The sequence below is a fragment of the Rhinopithecus roxellana genome, chromosome 16, assembly GCF_007565055.1.
Source record: "Rhinopithecus roxellana isolate Shanxi Qingling chromosome 16, ASM756505v1, whole genome shotgun sequence".
NCBI lineage: Eukaryota > Metazoa > Chordata > Mammalia > Primates > Cercopithecidae > Rhinopithecus > Rhinopithecus roxellana.
The window spans coordinates 25,682,633-25,708,489 of NC_044564.1; the positions used below are offsets into that span (position 1 = coordinate 25,682,633).

A 25,857-nucleotide genomic window follows, 5' to 3' on the forward strand; every position below is an offset into this window, starting at 1 on the left:
GGACTGTGCAGTGTACTGTCAGGTCTGAGACCTAGGAGGAAATTCCAACATCCCAGCTCTCAGAACCACAGAGTTCTAGGCACTGCCTAGTTCCACGTGTTCCCAAATGTTTCCTGAATACTTGAATTTCCTGTCCAGGAAATTTTCAAAAGAAACTTAGAGTCCTGACCCATGGCTGCCAAGGAAGGATTTTTTTTAAATTAAATTTTAAAAATCAGTCCAGTATGAAAATCTACCATGATGATTTCATAAGAGAAAGGACATTTTAATATTCAAAGAGTAAGAAGCACTTAATCTTGGAAGAAAGGGCATTCCTATACATTGATTACCTTTAGTTTAATGAAAAAACACCTACATGGTCTTTACTTTTATGATTTCATTCCTGGGCTAGTGAAACATTGTCACAATAAAGCATCAGGCCAACGCTTCTTTCCACCCACTGTCCAATCAGTTGACAAGCAGTGACTAGATGTTTCAGCCTGTTTTGCCGAGGCTAAAGGATTGAACTAGTGCTTCAGCCAGCATGAAAACTAGTCAGGAGTCCGTGCTGGTGTTGGCTTAGATTAGCAGGGCCTTTGATGGAGGGGCATATTTGTGTTTGGGTTTGCTGTGCCAGGCAGGGGAGCAGTGGAATTGGTCTGAGTTGAGCTCACACATTGAAGTTATTGAGCGACTTACATGCAAGGCCATGACCTGGACTCCCAGCCGAGAGGCCCACGTGGCGGGGCTTGAGCTGGGGGAGCCGAGGACAGCTTACATCTGCTCATCTGCTTACGTAACCCTGCCTCCCAGCTTCCAGAGCCAAGAAAACACACAAGCCAGCCCAGCGGGGCCGAGAGCCTGTGGTAGCACACGCCATGCGCCACACAGCAAGGGCGCCTTGGCTCGTCCTGAGGACTGTCATGAAGTCCTCAGCCCTCTGCCTCCTCCCAGAGCCTCTCCTTGTGACCCCAGGCAGTGGCTCTGAAACCTGGTCGCAGGTCTGCATGATTCTGAACCGAGGTAGTCATTGCCCTCCTGGAGTCTGAGTTCTCTGGAGTTTCTCACTGGGACAGAGCCAGGTGTGTAGCAGAGCATGGCCCCTGCAGTGTGGCAGGAGGTGTGCAGGGCACTCAGAAGGCCTCCTGGCTGGCACTCGACCCAATTAGTCATTCAGTTCCAGGTCTGGGGCTGCTGTCTGTTGTCTCAGAGGTGTAAGCTGCAAGGTCTTTAGAGTTGTGGAGGCTTCAGAGAGAGAGAAGGTGGAGAAAAAATTGCCAGATTGGGCAAGAAGGGCAGAATTGGGAGTCAAGGTGTCTCAATGTGTTGGAAGCACGATGGGGGTTGTGCAAGAGGCACAGCAAGTTCAGAAGGGAGCAGGAGAGCGAGAAGAGGCTGTTCAGTGATAAAGCTCTGCACAGAGCCATTGGAGGAGTAAGCTCCTTGACCATCCTTAAACCAGGGTAATTTTCATTTAGGTTCTGCCACACACTCAGCAGGGAGCTCCTGGAAGGCAGGATTTGTCTTGTCCATCCTCCCTCCCTACCTCAACCCAGTCCTTCTTGGACTGGCACACAGTAGGTACCCAGAAAGTATCAACTGAAACAAATTGAAAGTGGTCTTGACACATATCACAGGGCAAGTTTGCATTTAACTGACATTTCAGAGGAAAGACTCTCTGGCTTAGTACTCGATCAGCTTCTGTGGATTGTCAGCATGCTGTGGACACCCCCCGGCGTGGGAGTGAGTGGGCGTGTGTGTGTATGTGAGGGTGAGAGAGTGTTAGTGTGTGTGTTGGAGTTGGGGAGAGAGGAGGAGGAATAGAAGATGCACCACCCAGGTAGCAGCTTCTGCCCTGGGGCGTTGGTGGTGTCAGTTGCTGAGGGAATCCTGAGGAGAAGCAGGTCTGGCTGTAGGTGGCGATGGTGATGGGGTTGCATGAGAGTCCATTTGGGGCAGGTTGGGTTTAAGGTGCCCATGGCATATGGCTAGCCATGTTCTATTGGCTGTGAGGTCAGGAGAGAGACATGAGATGGAAACAGAGGTTTGGGAACTGTCATGTGCTTAAACCAAATACCTGGGTGTAGGGAGAGTGAGAAGAGAAGGGGGCAAAGATGGACATCCAAGAAAGAGGCTGAGAAAGCCTGGGAATTGAGGTAAGAGGAGGCATAGGTAAATGTGGCGCTTGGTGATCAAGGCTTCTTTCTACCTCTCCTATGCGGGACACTTACGTCTCCTGTCTGCTTGGACATTCGTGCTGAGGGCAGGGAAGGTGAGAGCAAGGATTTGTCTAAAGATCTCACTTCGGATCCCTGCACTCCTCCTGGTTTACCAAGTGTCGCCGGGCACGTCAGGGCGTTCTGAGACCTTAGAGATCATCCAGTCCAATCCCTGCAGTTTACAAATGAGGAAACCAGTACCCTGAGAGTGGCTGTACTCTCCACTCTCAGGATACCAAAGATCATCTGGAAAGTCACTGGTGGAGCTGGACCAGGGCCCAGGCATCTCTTCTCCTGTCCGGGGCTCTTGACTTCAGGACCACCTTTCTGAAACACATGATGGGGCAACACCAGGACACTTTCCAGCCTGCAGGTGTCTGTCCTGCGGAAGCGAGCCAGGCCACGTGTGAATTCCTGTTTCCTGGGTGGGTTTCAGAAGATACGAGCAAGTCGGCAGGGTGACAGCCCAGGTGCTTCTTGGGTTCCCCAAAATGGGGTTATGTTTAGCAGCATCCTCAGAACCAAAGGTGGGGTGGGGGCTGCAGATGTTTTAGGGGCCCTCTGAAGTGAAAAGAGCCCTGTGACAGATCTTTTCTTCATGTTTTTCACAAGTTCACTGTGCAGCAGGGCCCCCCAGGGGGCTTTGCCCAGGGTTGGGTGTTGGGCAGCCCAGGCCTGGCAGACCTTGTGGAGAAGGGTGTGAATGGTGGGAATCCCCGAGGGCCCTCTTTGCCCAAAAGCTCTAAGGTTTGACATCAGAGATGCCCATCACATGGCCCATCAGAGCCCTACTACCCAGCTTGCCCAGTGAGAATCATCTGGACTCCTTGTTAGATAGCCATTTAGGTCTTTCCCAAAATCCACAGACTCTCTAAGGGAAGGGCCCGAGGTTCTGTATTTGTACTAACTTCCTCAAGCAAGTCTGGTGATAGGTTTGGGAAAAACTTGTCCAGGGTGACCGCTGGCTGAGTCCTGGTCTTCTCTGAAGAGCACAGTGCCTGCTCACTTCAGGGCACCCTGGGAGGTGGGAGCTGGCTCAGCAGGCAGTCTTACAAGGGACTGAACTTCAAGGACCCTGTCCCTCCAGGAGGGAGGTGCATGGCCAGAGAGGGAGCAGGGCTTCATAGAGGGAGCCCTGAGGATCTTCTTCCCTGCCCCAGAGGGTCTGCTGCCTGAGCTCTGTGATAGCACAGAGAGTAAAAGGACCAAGCTTGGTTGAGGCCTCTCAATGCAAAAGTTCGCTGGTTAGAGGAGAGTGGGAAGAGCATTTCTGGCAAAGAGAAAAGTGTGGATAGACATGGCTTAAGGGATGGGGAGGGAGACAGACAGAGCTGAGATTGAAGGGCCTATTGCTCAGCTGTGGCCCTTGGCCTTCCCTTGTGCAGGGTCACACAGCCTTAGAGCCATTGGAGGTTTTAGTGGGAAAGTAACATGGTCAGGGCTGTTTCTCAGAAGAAAACAGACTAATGGGAACAGGTCCTGTGATGGTGGACCTGGGTCAGCTATGGAGGGAGGGAAGGTGTGAGTTGTGTACTGGGGAAGGGGATGGAAGAGACAGCTATCTGGTGAGAGGAACCAGGCCCACAGCTTTTTTTTCTCAGCCTGTTCAATTCAGAAGGGTGAGTGATTCTGGGAGTAGGGGGTGCTCGGAGAGCCACACATTATTGATAAACAGGGCAGGCTGAGGCCTGCTCACTGGCCCTGGGCGGGTTTCAGGTTTTGATCTGTGCTTCTAGTTGGTATTCCTACCTGTTCTCTGGGTTCCTTCCTTTGTTCTTGTGGCTCATTTGCTTCACAGGTGAAGCCGGTTACACTAGAGTAACAGTTCCCAAAGTGTGTTCCCTGGAAAAATGATTCTGTAGCCAAATAAGTTTGGGAAATGGTGGGTTAAATATAACAGAGGGGTTTTTTTTGACTACACAACTTCTCAGAGCCTTTGGTGTGTGTCGTGACTTAGCAGAAGCAGGATTTAATATGCAGCGTTCCCATTCTTACTTGACCACGGGACGTGTTTTTCCATTAAGCATCTTGCTGGGTCTAATGTTTTCTGGAACTCATTTTGAGGAGGTCTGGTCTGCAGAGAGTATGGGGAGCCCGGGTTCAAGTGTTGGCTCTTGACTCTCAGCAAAGCTTTGGTTCCCTGTGTTGCCTGGACTGTACCGTGCGTACCACTTACCTTGTATGTGACCTTTTCCTCGTCCCTCTTCCCACCTGCCGTTACCTCACAATCCACAATCTGCACCTCATCCAATTTTCTTCTGAGGCAAGCACTCTCATACTAACTTCCCTCATCTGCATCCATGTTCTTCTAGGCCAGAAACTTGGGAGTTATCCCTCCCTCTTTGTTACTTCTTCTTCCTCTTTGTGCTTTATCCCCTCTGTTACTAAGCATTCTTCTGTGTTCTTTCCAGCTATTTCTTTTATTTTCCCTCAGTCTCCTCTGGGGTCTGTTTGCCTCCATCCCTCCCAGAGCTTGGTTCACCTTCTATCGAGTCCCTTCCTGAGACATGGTCACTCATGCCACTCCTGCTACCTTCCACTTTGAAGCTAACTCCCTCCACACTGACGTCTCCAACGTACATGTGTGCACATGTGTGTGCACACACACACACACACATCCTTCCCCATTCTTAGGCTAGAATCAGAGAGATGATGTCAGTCATTTGTCCAAGGCCACGCAGCTGGGAGGTGGCAGAGCTAAGTCTCAATCTCAGGGGTTTTGAGAAACTGCCTTCTCATCCATGATCACTGATTTCTACAACAGCCTATCAGGAAGTCTGGGTAGAAATTACTTCCATTTTACAGTGGAGTCGGAGCGGGGAGGGTGCTGGGCAGGCGAGTGCTTCACGGAGTGACCAACCATCTAGGTTTGCCCCACACTGAAGGGGGTTTCTGGGGATGGTTGGTCACCTAGTACTGGATGTGGTGCCTGATGCTGGCAAGAGGGCCCTCTCCGTGGCCACGTTGCCTCCCAGGAGGAGACTTTTCCTCTGCAGCTGCAGCCTGGCCGTCTGATGCAGCCTGTGGAGCAGTGGCGAGTCCTGTGGCCTGCTAACTTCTCCCTCCCTCCACCTCTCTAGTGGGCCCCATGCTGATTGAGTTTAACATGCCTGTGGACCTGGAGCTTGTGGCGAAACAGAACCCAAATGTGAAGATGGGTGGCCGCTACACCCCCAGGGACTGCGTCTCTCTTCACAAGGTGGCCATCATCATTCCATTCCGCAACCGGCAGGAGCACCTCAAGTACTGGCTGTATTACTTGCACCCCATCCTGCAGCGCCAGCAGCTGGACTACGGCATCTATGTTATCAACCAGGTGAGGCCTGGGAAGGTGGAATGAGAGAGGGTGTGTGTGTGTGCAGCTGCGTATCAGATGTGTGTGTAATGAGGGCAGGGGAAGGGGAGTGATTTCACAGACACCTGGCACTTACAGCGAGGAGTCAGCCCCCCAACCACCACCAGTGCAGATGAGCTAAACACCAAACAGTGTGCTTGCCTATTGCTGTCAACTCTGTTAGCCATGGGAAATGCTGGAGTGTTTTCATTGTTCTGTTTTTGTTTTCTGAAGTAGCCTTCCAGCAAAATTGGGAAAAAAGACAACCCTAATTATTCCAAAGTAAACACTGATTATTCCCTGGGTTTGTGTAGCTGTGTATTTTCCTTTTAAAATAAAACCATCATTTAGATGTCAGACTTTTAGGTAACTCTGAAGTTTATCCAGTCAGTCAGACTGTGTGTCCTGGGGCACCTGGAGACAGTGCCCTTGGTTCAGGTTGCATGCCTGCATGCCAGCCCCTGGTGAAATATCTGGAGAAATCTGATTCGTGGGCCATCTGAGAGTCATGTGGACTGGGCCGAGTCTGAGAAAAAGTTTCTCACTGCTCATCTGATCCATATGTGTTGGACTTTAGCCCTGCTTGGGAAAGTAATGCTAAGGATAGGTCAGCTTTCATCACCAAGGCATGGAGAATCAGATTGATCTAAGAGGCATCTTTATTGAAGTAAATTTTTCAGTGTATTTGAGGAGCATTATTTTCCCAAGAGTATAACTTTGATATTACAAGATTATCCCTAACACTTAAATTCATGTCTTTAGACTGTAACCTCCTAGGTGCAATGACACATCTAACTTATCTAGGCACCCAATTTCATTGAAATTCATTTGAAGAGTCTGAGTACGCCCATTTCTACAAGGCCCAATGTCCATTTCATTTTGAGATAAACTCTGCTTTAGGCAGGAAGATTGTTGGCAGTTTACAGCTTCCATCAAAGTCAAGGGACTCTGTGCACGTTCCCTGGGACCCCAGGGGAAACCCTTGAGGACTGCTGTGGCATTGTGCTGCATCACTCACTGCAGGGAGATTCTGAAGAAGTGTAAGGTCTCGGTCCTGCCCTGTCCCGAAGCCTCCAACCTGCTTCTGGCAAGTGGGACCCTCCCAGGGAATGATTTGTTAACAGACCCAAATAGCCTGTGATTGGATGGTTGCTGCCAAATGCTTTGGAAGCTCAGAGGAAGGAGAGAGAGCAATGGCTTGGAAGGACCAGGATATAAACTAGGTTCTAAAGTCTGCAGGGAGATGGGCTTCTCAGCTGTTGCCAGTGAGCAGGGACCTCAAGGCAGAAAGGAGCCTTGCATGTTCCTGGAAATCGAGATGCCCGCTGAGGTAGGAAAGCACCAGAAGCTCTGAGGCCAGGTGTCAGAGCTAAGCCTGTGAGGCAGGAGAGAGCAGAAGGAAACTGAAGCAGGACAGCAGGTGGTGGGCAAACCCCTTGAGGCTGTTTGAATTATTTGACCAAGTGAAGTACAGACCGGGGGCCTATGAAACCTGCAAGCAAGTCAGCCACGCAGTTATGGGTCACCTTGGAAGAATATTGGAGAATGCAAGAGAGAATAGGTAATGTCTTGCAAAGTGCAGGTCACTTTAACCCAACAAGTATTCATTTAAGAAAAGCTGTGATCGAGAAACATTTGTCTGATGTCAGTGAGCACATACCAGTGATGGCAAGATTCAGGAGCCTGTTATTAAAGCAGTGGCAGTGAGCACCTGGAAGAGGCAGCCACCATCACCAGGAGACAGCAGGGATGACTAGTAACAAGCTGTGCCAGCTGCATCTCGTTTCTCTCTCTTAACAGTTGCTATGCCAGTAGATGAGGGATGTATTGTGGATACAGTGCTGTCATCTTATCCAGCAGGGCATCTGACAGCATCCCACAAATCTGCCTGAGTAGAAGGCAGACAGCTGTGGTCTGGGTGCCATATAGGTAGGTTAAAATATATGTTTGGGCCTAGGTGCAGTGGCTCATGCCTCTAATCCCAGCACTTTGGGAGGCCAAGGCCGGTGGATCACTTGAAGTCAGGAGTTTGAGACCAGCCTGGCCAATATGGCGAAACCCCTTCTCTACTGAAAATACAAAAATTAGCTGGACATAGTGGTGGGCGGCTGTAATCCCAGCTACTCGGGAGGCTGAGGCAGGAGAATCTCTTGAACCCAGGAGGCGGAGGTTGCAGTGAACCGAGATCATGCCACTGCACTCCAGCCTGGGCAACAGAGTGAGACTCTGTTTCAAAATATATATATATATATATATAGAGAGAGAGAGAAATATAAATAAAATACATACTTGGGTAAAGAGGGTAAAAGAGAGTGATTATGCTGAATTTTTGAACTGAGGTAGCTGTTTTCAATGAAGACTGGAGGGTGGGATGCTACATCTAGATATGTTGCAGTTTAGGTGAATGTGAGACTTCCCTATTTTGAAGTCAAAACAAATATTGGACCAGTAAAATCTGGCCACCAGCTTAAATTCCTGTGATACAATTTACATACTCCCCAGGCTCAACACAGTAGATTTCTGAATGTCCTTTACCAGCTACATGCTCCTGCCCTCCTCAATCCAAGTAGACGGAACAACTAACCAAGCCAGCTCAGACCGGTGGCACAGCTGTGCTGGCTAACACTGGACACCACCTAAGAGAGTGCTCCTCCAAAAGCATGCTTCCCCAAATGGAGCCAAATACGCTTGAGGATTGCTGGGTTGAACCATGTAAAGCAGGTCTCATTCCTGCGGAGCCTTCAGTACCCCGGTGTACACTGTAACCCCAGAAGTGTTTCCTGAGCTTGCCTCACTAGAAAACTTTTCCAAGAACTGTCTCAAGTGATGGGTGTTTTGTGAGTCACACTTTGGGGAAAGCGGGCCTAAGTTAGCGTCTCCTCCCAACTGCCTCTCTGCTTTCCCTGGAACACTAGGAACTGCCCATCCTCCCTCCTCTTTCCACTTCACAACTTAGCATCAGGAATATTTTAGTTTTGGTTTTTCAAACATATATACCTCCTTTTTTCTTATCTTGTCAGTATCATCTTTTTTTTTTCTTTTCTTTTCCTCATACATTTTTCTTCTCTTCATCCTTTCCTTCTCTTCCAAGGGTTAACTTTCTACCTTAGGGAAGAATCTTTTCTTCTTTTTCTCCCACTTCCCCAGCTACTCTCTTATCATCTGCTCCAATCTCACCGTAATTGATCATTTTGGGAAAATATGGTCAGAGTCCAGATAACTAAGTCGAGAAATGCTTAAACTTTGCCCTACCTTTCCAGTAAAGAATATTACCTAATAAATAATAAAATGGTGGGCCGGGCACGGTGGCTCAAGCCTGTAATCCCAGCACTTTGGGAGGCCGAGACGGGCGGATCACGAGGTCAGGAGATCGAGACCATCCTGGCTAACACGGTGAAACCCCGTCTCTACTAAAAACTACAAAAAAAACTAGCTGGGCGAGGTGGTGGCGCCTGTAGTCCCAGCTGCTCGGGAGGCTGAGGCAGGAGAATGGCGTGAACCCGGGAGGCGGAGCTTGCAGTGAGCTGAGATCCGGCCACAGCACTTCAACCTGGGTGACAGAGCAAGACTCCGTCTCAAAAAAAAATAAATAAATAAATAAATAAATAAATAATAAAATGGTAATGGGAAACCTGAACCCTGAAAAAAAAAGAGGTGGAAGGAGAAACATTTGGAGCACATCCTGCCTACAAATTAGGAACTGCCTGTGTTCTCCGTTTTATGGTTATATTCTAGAAGAAGAAAGGGATTTTTGTAGCACCTGGTTTTGACCTTTCTGCCCTGTTTGTTGAGCAAATAAACCTTATGGGCTGTTAGTCCTCTTTATAGCCTCTCAGCTTCTCCCTGGCCCAGACACCCTGCTGTCATTTTGACTCTTCATTCACACACACACACATACGCACACATACACATGCACACACATGCACACACACACCATTTAAGATCAGACAGAAAGAATGCTCAAAATAGCAGTGGCTTCTAAGACATTTAGTACAGGGGTTCCCAAGCAGGCTTTTCAGTATCGAATTTCTTTCTGCCCCATTGAAATGCTGCACAACCTTCCGCTTATAGCAGGTCACAAGGGTTTCATTCTACTTGAAGTAGGGGCCATGTCCCATTTCCACTTCCTTAGCTTCCCTTTCAGTCTCTTCTAGGATTTGCCCAGACCCCTGAGGCCAGACAATGTAGAAACTTCTGCTCCATGTCACAGGTGAGGAAACAGTCTCAGAGAGGGACAGGCTCTGAAAGTCTCATAGACAACAGCAGGGCTGCGGCTCAAACCCCAGCGTCTGAGTCCAGGTTTAGTGCCTTCTCAGGGCATCAGTGATGCTCCTCATGGCCAGGGTGCCCTCAGTGTTGCTCACAGTCCAGTATCCAGGGCCGAGAGTGTGCTATGTGCTCAGACTGCCTGGGTTCAGTCCTGTCACTGCCACTTTCCAGTCAGTGACCTCAGGCAGGCTACTTAAGCTCTGCAGGCCTCAGTTTCTTCCTTGGTGGGGAGGGCTGTGAGGCATTCTTCTCATGGTAAACCTTCAGTAAATACCAGCTGTTACTGGGAGGGTCCACTCCTGCCTCTGCACTCTCCATTCGTCCTGCCTGTTTCTTCTGCCTGCTTCTGTGGTGGTGAATTCTTCATGACTCCCACCACCTCCTGCTGCACCCCCACTCAGGGCCAGCATCAGGACCCTTCCTTCTATTGGTTTGGACTCCTTGGAGTCAGAGGATAACGGATGGTGGAATGAGCCAGGTGGCAGAATCTCAGAGGACTCAGAGGCCATCCCAGGCCTGTAGGCCTCTTCAGAGTGGGGCCACTTAGCAAGCTCCACACACAGGTGTGAACTTTCACAAGTTATTATGACTCATACTCTGTCTATAGAAAGCTGTTAACCCCTCCCATTTGGCTTATGCCTCTGTAATTACCGTGATAACTTATATCTCAAAATAAGGATATTGAAGGAATGAGTGGGGAGAGGCTTTCCTGGTTGAGATAGAGAAGAACCACGCCCTCCAGGTGCTCCACCGCCTCTTGGCTTCTCGCTTGGGAACTCCAGAGTCTCGCCTCGGCTTGCAATGGACCCCAACTGCCCCTGCTCCGCTGGTGGCTCCTGCACGTGCACCGGCTCCTGCAAGTGCAAAGAGTGCAAATGCACCTCCTGCAAGAAGAGCTGCTGCTCCTGCTGCCCCGTGGGCTGTGCCAAGTGTGCCCAGGGCTGCGCCTGCAAAGGGGCGTCGGAGAAGTGCATCTGCTGTGCCTGATGTGGGAAGAGCTCTGCTCCCAGATGTAAATAGAGCAACCTTCACAACCTGGAGGTTTTTTTACATACAACCCCTAGCCATTTGCTGCATGTCTTTTCATATTAAATATGTGAATGACAATAAAAAAATTTTGACTTGAAAAAAAAAAAAAAAAAAAAACAAGAGTTGCTCTTTGTCCTCAAGGCCTCTCCTCCCACCCCTGACCTTAGCTCACCAGCTTGGGAAAATACTATTTGGCTCCTTGTACTCTGAGGTGTGGATGTCAAGATACAGCATTCCAACTTCAACAGCAGTGAGAAAAGAAGGAGGAGGAGAAGATACCATAGCAAACAGGGATGCATGCTGCATTTCCTAATACTGGAACCCAGAAATGAGACTGTAAAGCCACTCAAGGTGAAGGGAGGGCAGTTCGCCACCTGGCAGCACTAGCCCTAAATTAAGGAATGCAGGATGTTTGTGGGTTGCCCATCATAAAAATTACAAAATGAGTAAGGAATGCAGGCACAGCTGGCCAGGTGGGTTTGTCACAACCATGGCAGCCCTTTGCCCCACAGCCAGTACACGGAACTGGTCTCTCCAGTTCCGATTGCATATCTTCTGGCACCTCTGTTCTTCCTCAGCTGCCCAGGATTTTTCTGGTTCTGACCATGTTACTTACTCTTTTAAACCTGTTAGCATTTCATGACTGCCCACAGGCAAGGGTCTAAATGGTCGGAAGGCCCAAGCTTAGCCTCTGAGACCCCGATCTACCTCCAGCCACTTCCTCCTCCTCCCACTTCACTGGACTCCCCCTCTCCACCCAGATACCTCTGTTCTCCCCTCCTTGTGCCTTTGCTTATGCTCTCCCTTCTGTTCCTGGTGTGTCTCTGGCCATCTTTTAAGCTTCCCTCCCCAACCTCATTAGCTCTGTGGAGTCCCTGGAATAGAGCTGACTTCTCCCTCCCTGCTGCTCCCAGGCTGCTCAGAACTTTCTGGAAATGGATGATTATCTGAGTTCCAGCCTCAACCCAGCCCCCAGACTCCCAGTCCCTCATGTCTGCCTCCCTTCTTTCTCCCTGACCACACAGCTGGTACATAGTCAGTACAGATGTAGTCAGTGAGTGGAGCACGGGGCTTTTTCCTGGGATTCCTGCCTCTTTGTTTATACCTAGTCTCAGGAGCCCTACTCCTGGTCTTCTACCTAGATCTGTGCCTCTTGGAAGTGAAGCCTCCTTTCCCAGTGAGGCCAGGTCATCACCCTTGGGAATTTGCAGGGCCCCTCCCTTAAACCTCTCCCCCGAAGCTTCCGGCTCAATGCTGACCAGAGCACAGGCTGCCTGTGACAGTCCTTGGGGTGACCTCCCTTATCAGGAAAAATGCAGAAAACCTATTAATACCTTAGCCTTGTGATTGTTAATGGTCACAAAACTCCTTTAAGGTCTTTGGACTCAGGACCTTTAGGGTCTCACTTTGAATTTTGACACACACACCCGCCCCTACCCCGCCCTAGTGAGGCAAATGGTCTTCTGATTGTGCCTGCGGAGGGAAGGCTCCAAAGGTAAGCACATGATGGCTGGGAAGCAGAGCCAGAGCCTGCCTGAAAGGCTGTGGAGAAATGGAGGGAGGGCTCAGCCAGCTGCCCAGAGGACTCTCTCTGGCTTTGAAGTTTTCTCCTGTTTCCTTTTCTTCTGTGCACTGTTTTAGGATGATGGGGTGATAGTTCCAGGCTGGTTGAGGATGGATTTGGAGATAGTCCTTTGTACCCTCAGTGAGTAAGAGCATCTGTCACCCTACCTCAGCAGTTGTCTCTGTCACTGGTCCAAGCAGCTGATTCCTACACAAGGTCAACATCAGCTGGGGAGAAGCAGACCCCTGGGTCTATCCCATTAGTGAGGACAGCTGCCTGGGCTTATGGCCCCATTGGTTTGGTTTCTATCTTGATCATCTCTACCATCCCCCCCATCCCTGCCTTCCATTTTCTACCTGAGCTGTCAGTACGCAGATTGATGTGTGTGGGAACGGGGCTTGGGAGGAGTGGGGTAGAGCTGGGCCTGTCCTGCAGCCTCCCCTTCCTTCTGGCACTTGGACCCTTTGGAGCCTGCCGGGGGTGGGGAGTGGGAGTGGGAAGGCCAGGGAGTGTCTCTGCGCCATCACTGTGTGAGTGTTGCCCCTTTGCTATGTGCCCCACCTAGTCTGTGTGTCCCTCTGTTCTCCTGCGGACTCGATTTGCTGATGAATTGCTTCTGTGGATATTGTTCTGGGAAACGCCATTTTTTCTGCTCACCCATGACTCTGTGACAAGGAGTGACAGCTTATTAGGAATTTGCTTTTGCATTGGAACACTGGTCATCAGAATGGGCCCCTTTTCCCTTGCAGCTTTGACATTTGCTTCTCTTTTCCTCACCTCTCTCCCTTGCGTCCACCCTTTTCTCTTTTTCTTCTTTTTTGTTTTCCTTCTAGCGGGGGCCTTTTGCCTTTACTTGTTAATCCTGTTTGTAAAAAAACAAGTGGAAGGAGGAGTTCCTCTCTGATCTGCTTCTTATTCTCCACCTACCTTCTCTTCCGTACTCTCCGCCTCCTAGAGAGAGAGAGAGAGAGAGCGAGGAATGCTGACCTAACTACCGCTGCCACTGCTGCTGCCACCACCGCTGTCACCACCAGTCCCTGGTAATGTTCACATGTCCTCAAATCAACCCAGAGCCAGGGCCCTACTGGTCAGGGGGAGGCTATGTAAATAATCCCATGACTGTGTCATCCTCAGGCCCTGGGGTCTCCTAGGCAAGACCAGGGCCTCTGTAGGCTCTCTTGGAAATGCCGAGGTTACTGAAAGCCAGCCTGTTGTACAGGGTCTGAGAGTTTAACTTCTTTTAAATTAAACCACAGTTGAGCTCATGCTGTGTGTGTATAAACTTTTGTATCCTGCTTTTTCCTTAAATTCTTTATCATCAGCATCTTCCCATGTTATTTCGTAGTCTTCATCATCATCACTTTCCATACCTTCATAGTAGTTGATCATAGAATTCCATCATAATTAACTTGTCTTTTCTATCTTTGAAGTCCTTTAGATAATGTCCAATTTTCCATGAGCATAAATAATACCATAATGAACATCTTGGAGTCTGAAGTTTGTTCTGTGTTGGTTTGTTCCACATTTGGGATCTTTTTCCCAGGCTAGATTTTCAGATGTGGGATTATGGGTTCAGATATGGTTTACACATTTTTATAGTTTTAATACAGATGGCCAAATTGCTTTCTGAAAGAGAAGCTTTTCTTAAGTATTTTTCTTCAACTTGTATCTTAAACATCCTGAACGTGCTTAGCACCACTGTCTTGACGTGTCTGCGGAAAGCCATGTCTCCAGTTTTCAGTGTGTCAGGCCCTGGGAGAGGCAGGCATCCTGTGCTGGCTCCTTGGAGCTGGGTTTAAAACTATCTCCTCTGGCCGGCCGCGGTGACTCACACCTGTAGTCCCAGTACTTTGGGAGGCCGAGGTGGGTGGATCACAACATCAGGAGATCAAGACCATCCTGGCTAACATGGTGAAACCCTGTCTCTACTAAAAATACAAAAAAATTAGCCGGGCGTGGTGGTGGGCGCTTGAGAAGTCCCAGCTCCTCAGGAGGCTGAGGCAGGAGAATGGTGTGAACCCGGGAGGCGGAGCTTGCAATGAGCCGAGATCACGCCACTGCACTCCAGCCTGGGTGACAGAGCGAGACTCTGTTTAAAAAAAAAAAAGTCTCCTCTATGCTTACTTCACCCAGAATCCCTGTTGGGCTCTTCAAGGAGCTCAGTTCTCTCTGAAAGCAACTTTATAGCCTCAGTCTAGTCAGTGTTCCTGTGTGGCAGGGGCCAAGGATATGCTCACTCTTGAGAGTGGTGACTTTGGTTGACTGAGTCAACTGAGGGACCATAGCCTGGTCCCTAACCCTCGAAGGCCCATTTCTCTCACTCACTGGGGTGAAGAGTTTAAATCTCAGACAAGTTTTGTTGAGAACTCTGAGCTACCATATTGTTATGGTTAACAACTAGAGCCCAGCCGGGCATGGTGGCATGTGCTGACAGTCCCAGCTTCTCAAGAGGCTGAGGTGAGAAGATTGCTGGAGCCCAGGAGCTCAAGGCCAGCCTGGGCAACATAGCGAGACCCTGTATCCCCCTGCAAAAAACCAACAACAAAGGCAAAACTAGAGCCCAACTGCTGTGAACTCATGGGTGAGTAGACATTATTAGCCCTCCACAAACTCAGCATTTGTATAATCCCAGGCTCTTTCCAGTAATTCTCTAGGGATCACCTCCCAGCCTGTCCACTGTTCCAGGATCCACACTTAGGCCTGTAGGAATGCCCAGTCAGAGCTTCTGCTGCCGCTGATCTGTTACTGTTTCATGCAACCCACTCGGCCTGGTTCCTTCCTCTTACTGTCTCAGTGGGCACAGAAAAGCATACAGAGGGTGTTTCAGCAAACATTGCCACTGGCTGCAGACCTGCCCCCGGATCTGTTGGGTTCTGTTGAGAGCTTAGTGCTACATTCTGGCATGATGGGGAGGGGTGTGGCTCTGTGAAGAGCCAGGGCATGTGTATGGGAGCAACAGTGTCTCTCTTATCATGTAGAAATTCTGAGTCATTGTGAGTCTTGACTTTGGGTTGATGGTTCCAACCACGTTGCTACTGTGTCTTTTGGTGCAGGAGAGGCTGGGTGCAGTTGGTCCCTCAGCTGTTATGGACAAGGGATGTGTCTGCTGATGTACACACATGGACTTGACATCCAAGGAAGGCAGGGTGATTGGACAGAACAGTTCTTCCAGAAACTGTTGGGACTTGGACAAGAGGGGCCTGTGACTTTCTGTAGTTGGTCATCTGTCCCCTGTTGCAATCAGGGAAAGGCCACACTTGCCTTCCTTAACCACAGTTAGGATTTTCTTGGGGATTAGACCAGATTCTAGCACCTGTCCTGAACCTCGCCCCGCCCCTACAAAGGCTGCTTGCAAGTGTAGTGTACATACACAGGGAGCAGGTGAGGCGTGGAAGGAGAAGTGGAAGTGGAGCCCCTGCCTTTAGCCCTTGGGGGAGGCACTGTCTGCTTACCCACGGTTGTTGCCTCACAGGAATCATACAACAGCTTTGTAACTGGTCTCCTCGCCTTCAGTTGGATTGGGGCACAGATCCCTCCTTGACATACAAACCATGGTTTAAGGCTCCCTGTGACCTAAGTAAAGATAAAGCTTAAGTATCTTAACAAGCACCTAACCCTTCTCCCTGGCCTCTGTGATTTGGCTCATGTCTGCCTTCGTGTCTCATTCTGGCTTCACTCATTCGGAATTTCTTCTAGTTCCTTGACTGTTCTCTTTTCCTTAACAGCCTTTACAAATGCTCTCACCATGCATGCTTTTCTCTACTCCTACAATTGCCTTCTCTCCCACCACCGCCTCCAGAGTCTATGTCTGGTCGATTCTGTCTGCTGTCTCCAGTCCCTGTCCTGTATCAGTCTCTGCTCAATCATTTGGGGATTTTATATGTTTTCTGGCCTTTCTTTAGGGGGCCTGTCTTCTCCCTCTAAAAGCAGCCAGTTGACCGAGAAGGAAGGGATAACTGTAACTCATGTCTACCAACATAAGATTAGGCCCGCCCTTTAAAAGCTGGGTCTTTCAAAGGGACACCTGCACCCAGCATGCTGGCTCCTCTTCACCAAGTGTGACTTCCTACGCATTTCACAGGCCTCCAGAGGTCCCCCTGAGTCTCTTCTGCTGTGAGAAACTCTAATCATGTAAGCCACAGGCTAATTCCCTTGAACCTTAAATGTTTTTAGTAATTTCCCCGTCATCAGAGAAGGATTTGAGAGGAATTTTGAAGCAAACACTACAGAAGGCAGAGTCTCCAGGTAGGATAGCTAAGAGACATTTGGAATGGTCTGACTGTTCAAGATGGATGGGAAAGCCTCTTCCTGTAATAATGATAGTAGCCGACATTTGTTGCCAGGCAGTGGGGCAGCCACAGGCCCCATTTTTGAGATGGGGTCTCACTCTGTCACCCACGATGGAGTGTGGTGGTGCTGTCATGGCTCACTGCAACCTCAGCCTCCTCGGGCTGGGTCTTCTTAATTCTGAAAAACCCAGCTTTTAAAGGGTGGACCTAATCTTATGTTGGTAGACAACATTGTCTACCAACATTGTCTCATTTAATACAATGCACATGCTCTCCCCATGACACAAAAGAGGAAACTGAGGCCTGGAGGTGTGATGTGTCCCAAGTCACGTAGCTAATAAGTAAAGAAGCCAGCATTCCCAGATTAAAAATGCATGTGTCTGTCACTGTGGTGTATTTGGTGCTTGATCAATGTTTACTTGAGCAAATGGAGCGGCAGATAAACCAGACGAGTGTGCTCAGTGAGGGGGGCAGGAGTGAGGCTGGGCATCTTCCCACCTCCTGCGAGTGGTGGGGCTTGGTGAGCTTGCCAGGGCCTGTCTTTCTTATCAAAGAAGGTGTGTGCCCCAGTGTTACAGCATTTCACCCAAAGAAGCCCAGAAAATGCTTGACTTTTCTGTCATTCCTGGGGAGGACAATTTCCTCCTCCACCGTTCTGCTGGCTTGGTGTTCCCACAGCCCCCGATAGGTGATAGCACCTGCTAAAGTGCACCAGGCCCTTCTGTCTTGCTGCATCCCACAGATGAGGCCAGGCTGGGAGGAGGGAGAAAGGGAGGGATATGTAGTTCAGGTTATTCTGGAAAACTGCCTGACCAGTTTTAAGTCTGGGCCGGACACTGGGGCGTCTCACCGCGTTGAAAGGGCTGAGGCACCCCCCGCGGTAAAAGGGGCTGGAACCAGGTCTGCTTCTTGGGCTTCTCCTCCAGGGTGCCATTGCTCACGGGCCTTGGCTCTAGAGGTGCTCATTCATGGTTCCAAACTTCCAGTTCCTGGGAAAGGAAAAATGCTTAGTTCAGTCTCAGTTAGGCCTCTGCTTAGATCAAACAGCCAAGGCCAGTAGGCCCAGTCCTATGGTAGAGACCTGGCCTCAAAGAGCCCTCTGCCCCAGTTGTTGGGGAGTGTACCAAGAGAAGGGAGCCTTATCCTGAGCTGGGCAGCCAGCCCTGGGGGTCTAGTGCACAGATGTAGAAAAGCTCTATTGGTATACCTCCCTTTGCTTGTTGGAAAGTGCTCATTGGGGCTGAATTGTGTTTGATAGTGTAAGTCTGGGTTGGGGTTAGGGTTGTTACAAGATTGTCAAGATGATTAAATGAAATGCCATTTGAAACACTTATCCATGCCTTGTGTACGGTATCCCCACCAGTGAATATTCATACTCTATTATAATAATTCCAACAACTTCATAATTTTCATATGCAATTTCTAAACTTTGAACTTTTTTTTTTTTTTTTTTTTTTTTGAGACAGCATCTCGCTCTGTTGCCCAGGCTGGAGTGCAGTGGTGCAATCTTGGCTCACTGCAACCTCCGCCTCCCGGCTTCAAGTGATTCTCCTGCCTCAGCCTACTTCCAAGTAGCTAGGATTAGAGGCGCCCACCACCACGCCCAGCTAATTTTTGTATTTTTAGTAGAAATGGGGTTTTGCCATGTTGGCCAGGCTGGTCTCAAACTCCTGACCTGAGGTGATCCACCGCCTTGGTCTCCCAAAGTGCTGGGATTACAGACATGAGCCACTGTGCCCAGCAATTTTTTGTATTTTTAGTAGAGATGGGGTTTCACCATGTTGGCCAGGCTGGTCTTGAACTCCCGACCTCAAGTGATCCGCCCGCCTCGGCCTCCCCAAGTGCTGGGGTTACAGGCGTGAGCCACCATGCCCAGCCTAAACTTTGAATTTCTTTGAACCCATGACTTACACAGAATTAGCTGAACGCAGAATTCCAAATCAACTCAGCCTGTGGGACAGCCAAAGAACACAGTGTGCCTTTGGGCTCCTTTTTCACTCACCATGCGGGGTTAGAAAACTTTATCAGGGGCTTTAAAGAAGGAGCTCTTGTGTGTGAAATGTTTCCTTGATTCTCTTCCTGGTGCCTCTCTTTCTCTAAGTGGTTTGCTTCCCCGAGTTCCCCACCTGAGGCTGGGTGGCTGTGGCACATCTGTGCATTCTGTACGCACACAGGCAGCCTTGTGGAGTGCCAGTTTCCAAGTCTTGTTTTTTTTTGTTTCTTGTGTGTGTGTGTGTGTGTGATGGGGGTCTCACTCTGCCGCCCAGGCTGGAGTGCAGTGGTGCTGTCATGGCTCACTGCAACCTCAACTTCCCCGGGATCAGGTGAGCCTCCTTCCTTAGCCTCCAGAGTACTAGGGACTACAGGTACGCACCACCATGCCTGGTTAATTTTTGTAATTTTTTGTAGAGACAGAGTCTCACCATGTTGCTTAGGCTGATCTCGAACTCCTGGACTCAAGTGATCTGCCCACCTTGGCCTCTCAAGTGTTAGGATTACAGGTGTGAGCCACCACATCCAGCCCAGGTCATCTTTTGAGGGCATGGAGAAAAGACTTTGAGCATCCCACTTTTGAGATTGTGTACCAGTCAAAAGCCCCTATGACACACTTTTTCCCCAAAGTAGAGGGCTCTGATTGTGTTGATCCCAAGAGAGATGGGAAAGAGCATTGAATGATTCCAAAGTATCGGGCCTTGGTTCGTTTCCTCATGTTGGTATTGTGAGGATTCCTGTTAGGATGACAGCATGTGTGCAGGAGGCTTTGTGAATTGCTGAGAGTGAGGGGTGGCAATGTCAGTGTTGGGTCTGTCCTTACTAACCTGGGGCCATGGGAGTTGATAAGACCAGATTCCCAACTTCACCCCACAATGTGATCCCTGTGGTGACCCCTCACAGGGCTCTTTGGTTGAGCTTCCCAGAAGGGATTACCATCTGCCATTGTATGTTGAACCCCGTTCATTCATTCATTCATTCAGCCAACCAGCAGCTATTTACTGAGCTCTCATTGTGTGAGAAGCAGTATTCAAGGAACTGGGCGAATAAAAAAACAAAACATCCCAGCCTTCATTGAGCTTATGTTCTTACTGAAAGAAAACACATAAAACATACAGTGTAATCCCAGCACTTTGGGAGGCCGAGGTGGGCGGATCACTTGAGGTCAGGAGTTTGAAACCAGCCTGGCCAACGTGATACCCCATCTCTACTGAAAATTTTTTAAAAAAACAAAAAAAACATTAGCTGGGCATGGTGGCACTTGCCTGTAATCCCAGCTGCTCGGGAGGCTAAGGCAGGAGAATTGCTTGAATCCTGGAGGCAGAGGTTGCAGTGAGCCAAGATCATATCACTATACTCCAGCCTCAGCAACGAAGCAAGACTCCGTCTCAAAAATAAAAAATAAAAATATGTAATCCCTTCGCACCAGCACACTTGAAGTCTGACCTCGTGGTTGGCACCCTTTAGCAGGTGTCCCTCTTCTGTCTTGTGCACCTTGCTTCTATCCTGGTATGTATGGCATGGCCTCCTACACTCCATGGTGAGCACTGTGAGGACAGAGGTTGAGTTGGGTTTGCTGTATTTCTCGGGTGCCTAGGTTTGTGCTTGACAGGTAGATGGAAGGCACACAATGTGGTCATCAAACCTCAGTCAACCATATAAGGAAGGTAGAAGTGAAAAGTCCCATGGGTACCCAACTAATGTCACCAGTTTCCTGCATACCTGTCCTGGAGTTTATTTATAATGTGTGTAAATAAATGATGTATGTGTTTAAATGCCTTTTTCATCTTTCTTTTAGAGCTGCCTCTTTTTAACAGTTCCATTCCATTATATGGATGTACTATGACTTATTGAACCAGTTCCCTACTAATTCTGTTTTTTGCAGTCTTTTGTTGTGAGGAACAATTCCACAGTGACAATGTTGTTCATAGTCATTCACACACAAGCAAGTCCTTCTGCAGGATAGATTCCTAGAGGGGAATTGCTGACTCAGAGGTTTTTGTACTCTGTGTTGATTGTAGAGTGAGGGCAGAAAAGTGAGGCCCCTTACTAGTGACCATATATAGTGGATAAGTCACCAGTCCCTGTGAGTGTTTGGCCCAAAGGCTTTAAGGCATTTGATAACACTATTTTTGTTTCTGCACCAGGCCGGAGACACTACGTTCAATCGTGCTAAGCTCCTCAATGTTGGCTTTCGAGAAGCCTTGAAGGACTATGACTATACCTGCTTTGTGTTTAGTGATGTGGACCTCATTCCAATGAATGACCGTAATGCCTACAGGTGTTTTTCACAGCCACGGCACATTTCCGTTGCAATGGATAAGTTTGGATTCAGGTAAGAAATACTGAGTCGGAGTCTGTGGTAACCATGTTTCTGTGTCATGTGTTGACTAGGAAATGCAGTCCTGGCAGCCCAGGAGTGGCCTCTTTAAGCTCTGGAGCAGAATGCCTCCTCTGAGAAATGGGTGTTTTGTATTAGTTCAGATGGAAAGAGGAGACCAGAAATGCCTCTAGTCTCTGCACATCCAGACAAGAACAAGTGTTCTCTTTTTTTTTTTTTTTTTTTTTTTTTCAGACAGGATCTGGCTCTGTCACCCAGGCTGGAGTACAGTGGCGTGATCTTGGCTTACTGCAACCTCTGCCTCCAGGGTTCAAGCCATCCTCTCACCTCAGCCTCCTGAGTAGCTGGGACTACAGACGTGTGCCACCATGCCCAGCTAATTTTTGTATATTTTATAGAGACGGGGTTTTGCTGTATTGTCCAGTCTGGTCTCAAACTCCTGAGCTCAAGCAAACCATCTGCCTCGGCCTCTCGAAGTGCTGGATTATAGGCATGTGGCACCATGCCTGGCCTAAGAACAGTTTTTAGCATCTGGGCGGGGCTCTCATCTTTAGGCTCCAAACAGATATTGTATTTTCTTGCTTTTTTCTTTCTGTTGCCCCACAAGTTTTGGAAAGCAAATTGGAATAGTTTTTCCCCACTGAATTATTTAGCTTGTATACCTCAGCAGATGTTCCTTGGCCTGTTTTGTTTTCAAGACACAGGGTCTTGCTCTGTCACCCAGGCTGAAGTGCAGTGACACAGTCATGGCTCACTGCAGTCTTGAATGCCTGGGCTCAAGCCATCCTGCAGCCTCAGCCCCCTGAGTTGCTGGGACTACAGGCATGAGCCAGCATGTCCAGCTAATTTTTTATTTTTAGTAGAAATGAAGTCTGGCTATGTTGACCAGGCTGGGCTCAAGTGATCCTCCCACCTCAGTCTCCCAAAGCATTGGGATTACAGGTGTGAACCACTGCTTTTGCCCTTGGCCCTTTAAGAAGGAACGTGAGGCCGGGCGCGGTGGCTCAAGCCTGTAATCTCAGCACTTTGGGAGGCCGAGACAGGCGGATCACGAGGTCAGGAGATCGAGACCATCCTGGCTAACATGGTGAAACCCCGTCTCTACTAAAAATACAAAAAACTAGCCGGGCGAGGTGGCGGGCGCCTGTAGTCCCAGCTACTCGGGAGGCTGAGGCAGGAGAATGGCGTAAACCCGGGAGGCGGAGCTTGCAGTGAGCTGAGATCCAGCCATTGCACTCCAGCCCGGGCGACAGAGCAAGACTCCGTCTCAAAAAAAAAAAAAAAAAAAAAAGAAGGAACGTGATTCTGTTTTCCAGCAGGGCACAAACTTCTGCTTAAATACAAAGCCCAAATTTTTCCACCAAAATGTCGCTAGTGAAGAGACCAGCCCAGATGCCCGACTAGGGTATTATCCAAAACATATTGTCATTGGTGGAAAATGGCCTTATAGTCCATTGTTTCGTCTTAAAAATAAATATATAAAGAAACTTGCATATTGTTTCCTAATTCCGTGTTTATATTAACATAAAAGTCTTTTTTTTTTTTTTTTTTTTTGAGACGGAGTCTCGCTCTGTCGCCCGGGCTGGAGTGCAGTGGCCGGATCTCAGCTCACTGCAAGCTCCGCCTTCCGGGTTTACGCCATTCTCCTGCCTCAGCGTCCCAAGTAGCTGGGACTACAGGCGCCCACCAGCTCGCCCGGCTAGTTTTTTTGTATTTTTTAGTAGAGACGGGGTTTCACCATATTAGCCAAGATAGTCTCGATCTCTTGACCTTGTGATCCGCCCGTCTCGGCCTCCCAAAGTGCTGGGATTACTGGCTTGAGCCACCGCACCTGGCTAACATATCTGACAGTGCCGGGCGCGGTGGCTCACGCCTGTAATCCCAGCACTTTGGGAGGCCGAGGCAGGCGGATCACGAGGTCAGGAGATCGAGACCATCCTGGCTAAAACGGTGAAACCCCATCTCTACTAAAAATACAAAAAATTAGTGAGGCGTGGTTGCAGGTGCCTGTAGTCCCAGCTACTCAGGAGGCTGAGGCAGGAGAGTGGCCTGAACCCGGGAGGCCGAGCTTGCAGTGAGCCGAAATCGCGCCACTGCACTCCAGTCTGGGTGACAGAGTGAGACTCCATCTCAAAAAAAAAAAATTTGCCTGTCAGTGGCCGGGCGCAGTGGCTCACACCTGTAATCCCAGCACTTTGGGAGGCCGAGGCAGGCAGATCACCTGAGGTCGGGAGTTCGAGACCAGCATGGCCAGCATGGTGAAATCTTGTCTCTACTAAAAATACAAAAATTAGCCGGGTGTGACGGCAGGTGCCTGTAATCCCAACTACTTGGGAAGCTGAGGCAGGAGAGTTGCTTGAACCCGGGAGGCAGAGGTTGCAGTGAGCCAAGGTCACGCTGTTGCACTCCAACATGGGCAACAGAACGAGACTCCGTCTCAGGAAAAGACAAACAAACAAACAAACAAAACCTAATCAGTTGAATAACATAACCCTTGCCTTCCTTGCTTGAAGTGAATTTGAAGATCCAGGAGCTGTGCTGCAGGTACCCTCTATGTTGGGTACGCCTGGTTTAGGCTGACTAGTACAGTGTGGTTGGCCCATGCAGACAGCAGACCCTTTATTTAGATACAACTTTTTTTCTTTTTCTTTTATTTTTTTTTTTGAGACAGAGTCTTGCTTGTCACCCAGGCTGGAGTGCAGTGGCATGATCATGGCTCACTATAGCCATAAACTCCCTGGCTCAAGTGATCCTCTCACTCTTAAAAAAAAAAAATTTTTTTTTTTTTTAGAGATGTCTCACTGTTACCCAGGCTGGTCTTGAACTCCTGGGGGCTCAAGCAGTCCTCCTGCCTTGACCTCCCAAAGTGCTGAGATGACAGGCATGAACTACTGCACCTACTGAGATGCAACAGCTTTCTGTCAGACTCATTTTATTCTTATCATTTCTTCCTGTCCTCCCTTGCTGGGAGCATGAGAGCTGTGATGGGAATATAGGAATGTATGAAATCCTTCTCCCAGATCAAAGTTCCTAACTTGTTGTCTTAAAGGGAGGAAAATTTGAATGTAACCTTACTTTTAGGCTCTTCAGAAGTCCTTCTATACCCTTCCATCCCTACTTCCACCCTTCCTCCCTCTCTGTGTGTGTATCTTCTTCTCTTGAAACACACAGATTTATACCCTGAGCCCTCTTGATTCCTCCCTTGAAGCATGGTGGTGAACCACGAAGGGGCCCGTGATGCCCTAATTATTTGCCACAGCACCATGTTTGTTTCACAAGGAGCCTGGCAGGTTTGAGCTTGGGGCACATAGGGAAGAGAAAGCAGCAGAGACAGCAAAACCAAATCATGTCAGCTTGGCATGTACTTCCCCTTGAAATGGCTAAGAAGCCATTTCTGTAAAAGCACTGATTATCAAAAAACCTTACTGGCCTGGCCACCTCTCGTTCAAGCCCTCACATTAATAATGTGGACAGTAGTACAAGGTGTGCCAAAGGTGGATGACTCGGCACCTGAGTGATGACACCTAATTATGAATAGGTTCATTAAAGCAGACCCCCTAGGGACCTTTGCTTGAGGATCCTTGCAGTCAGAATTCCTGAATATATTTGAAAATAATAATTGCATCTTTATTTTCATATGTTCTATATGGTTTGGCTGACTTCCCCCTCAAAGTCTGAGTTAGAGTTTTCCTTAATTTATGTGATGGGTTTGGTCTTTTTGGATTCCAGAAAGAGCTGGGTGTGGTTTGGAGCTGCACTCAGAGTCACATAAAACCACAGCCTTTAGAGAACCCACAGGAAGGCTTTGGGGCACATCCTGATTCTTGACATTTCTCATCAGTGCTGACTTTGTATCCCTTAGGAGTTCACAATTCATAACCACTGAAATATTAAAATACAAAAAGTTTTGGAAGGATGAGAGCCCAGATGCTCTACTACTTGAAAATATTTTAAAACATACGTTCGGCCGGGCGCGGTGGCTCAAGCCTGTAATCCCAGCACTTTGGGAGGCCGAGACGGGCGGATCATGAGGTCAGGAGATCAAGACCATCCTGGCTAACACGGTGAAACCCCGTCTCTACTAATAAATACAAAAAACTAGCCGGGCGTGGTGGCGGGCGCCTGTAGTCCCAGCTACTCAGGAGGCTGAGGCAGGAGAATGGCGTGAACCCGGGAGGCGGAGCTTGCAGTGAGCTGAGATCCGGCCACTGCACTCCAGCCTGGGCGACAGAGCGAGACTCTGTCTCACAAAAAAAAAAAAAAAAAAAAAAACATACGTTCATCATTATACATTTTGCTAAATCAGGATAAAGTCCGAAGTTTCAAAGAATTTTTATTTTAGCAAGTTTCCAGAAACACTGCCTCAACTGTTAGGGTCGGTGTTCTAGTCAGTATGCCTTTGCAAGCATGAAAGCTAGATTGGTCAATAGGATGGGTGTGGAAGGGGGGCCGTGACTGGGTGGGTACAGGGAGGCTCTAAAACAATCTCAGATTCCAGGAGCTCTCGAATAAGAACTTCATGTGCAGGAACAGAGCACAGGGGAAGCAGATTCCTGAGCCACTCAGGAAGAACTGGGCTTAGGCCTGCCCTTGTCACTGACTAACTTTCTACATAACCACAGAAACAGCGCTGTGTTGTGGAAAGAGGAAGATCATACTTTTTGATATCTGTGTCTAATATAAGGTCATCTGAGCCCTGATACAAAAGCAAAACAGACAAAACCCTCATAACTGCTCCCTCCCACCCCACCCACCATCAAAAAACTCTAGAGAGGCTGGGCGTGGTGGCTCACGCCTGTGATCCCAGCGCTTTGGGAGGCTAAGGTGGGTGGATCACCTGA

The 25,857-nt window shown here is 48.9% G+C and overlaps 1 protein-coding gene and 1 pseudogene across 2 annotated transcripts in view; both read left to right on the plus strand.

The window, feature by feature from the left end:
* Window positions 1–25,857, plus strand: part of B4GALT1 (beta-1,4-galactosyltransferase 1) — a 58,925-nt gene that overhangs the window by 26,847 nt on the left and 6,221 nt on the right. The window contains exons 2-3 of the mRNA XM_030919348.1: window positions 5,279–5,514; window positions 20,823–21,010. Coding sequence (XP_030775208.1) covers window positions 5,279–5,514; window positions 20,823–21,010 — 424 coding nt within the window. The remainder of the gene's footprint in view (window positions 1–5,278; window positions 5,515–20,822; window positions 21,011–25,857) is intronic.
* On the plus strand, window positions 5,379–10,945 carry LOC104674270 (annotated as a pseudogene). Its single transcript, XR_749623.2, has 2 exons — window positions 5,379–5,514; window positions 10,479–10,945. The product of XR_749623.2 is annotated as a metallothionein-1E pseudogene (transcript).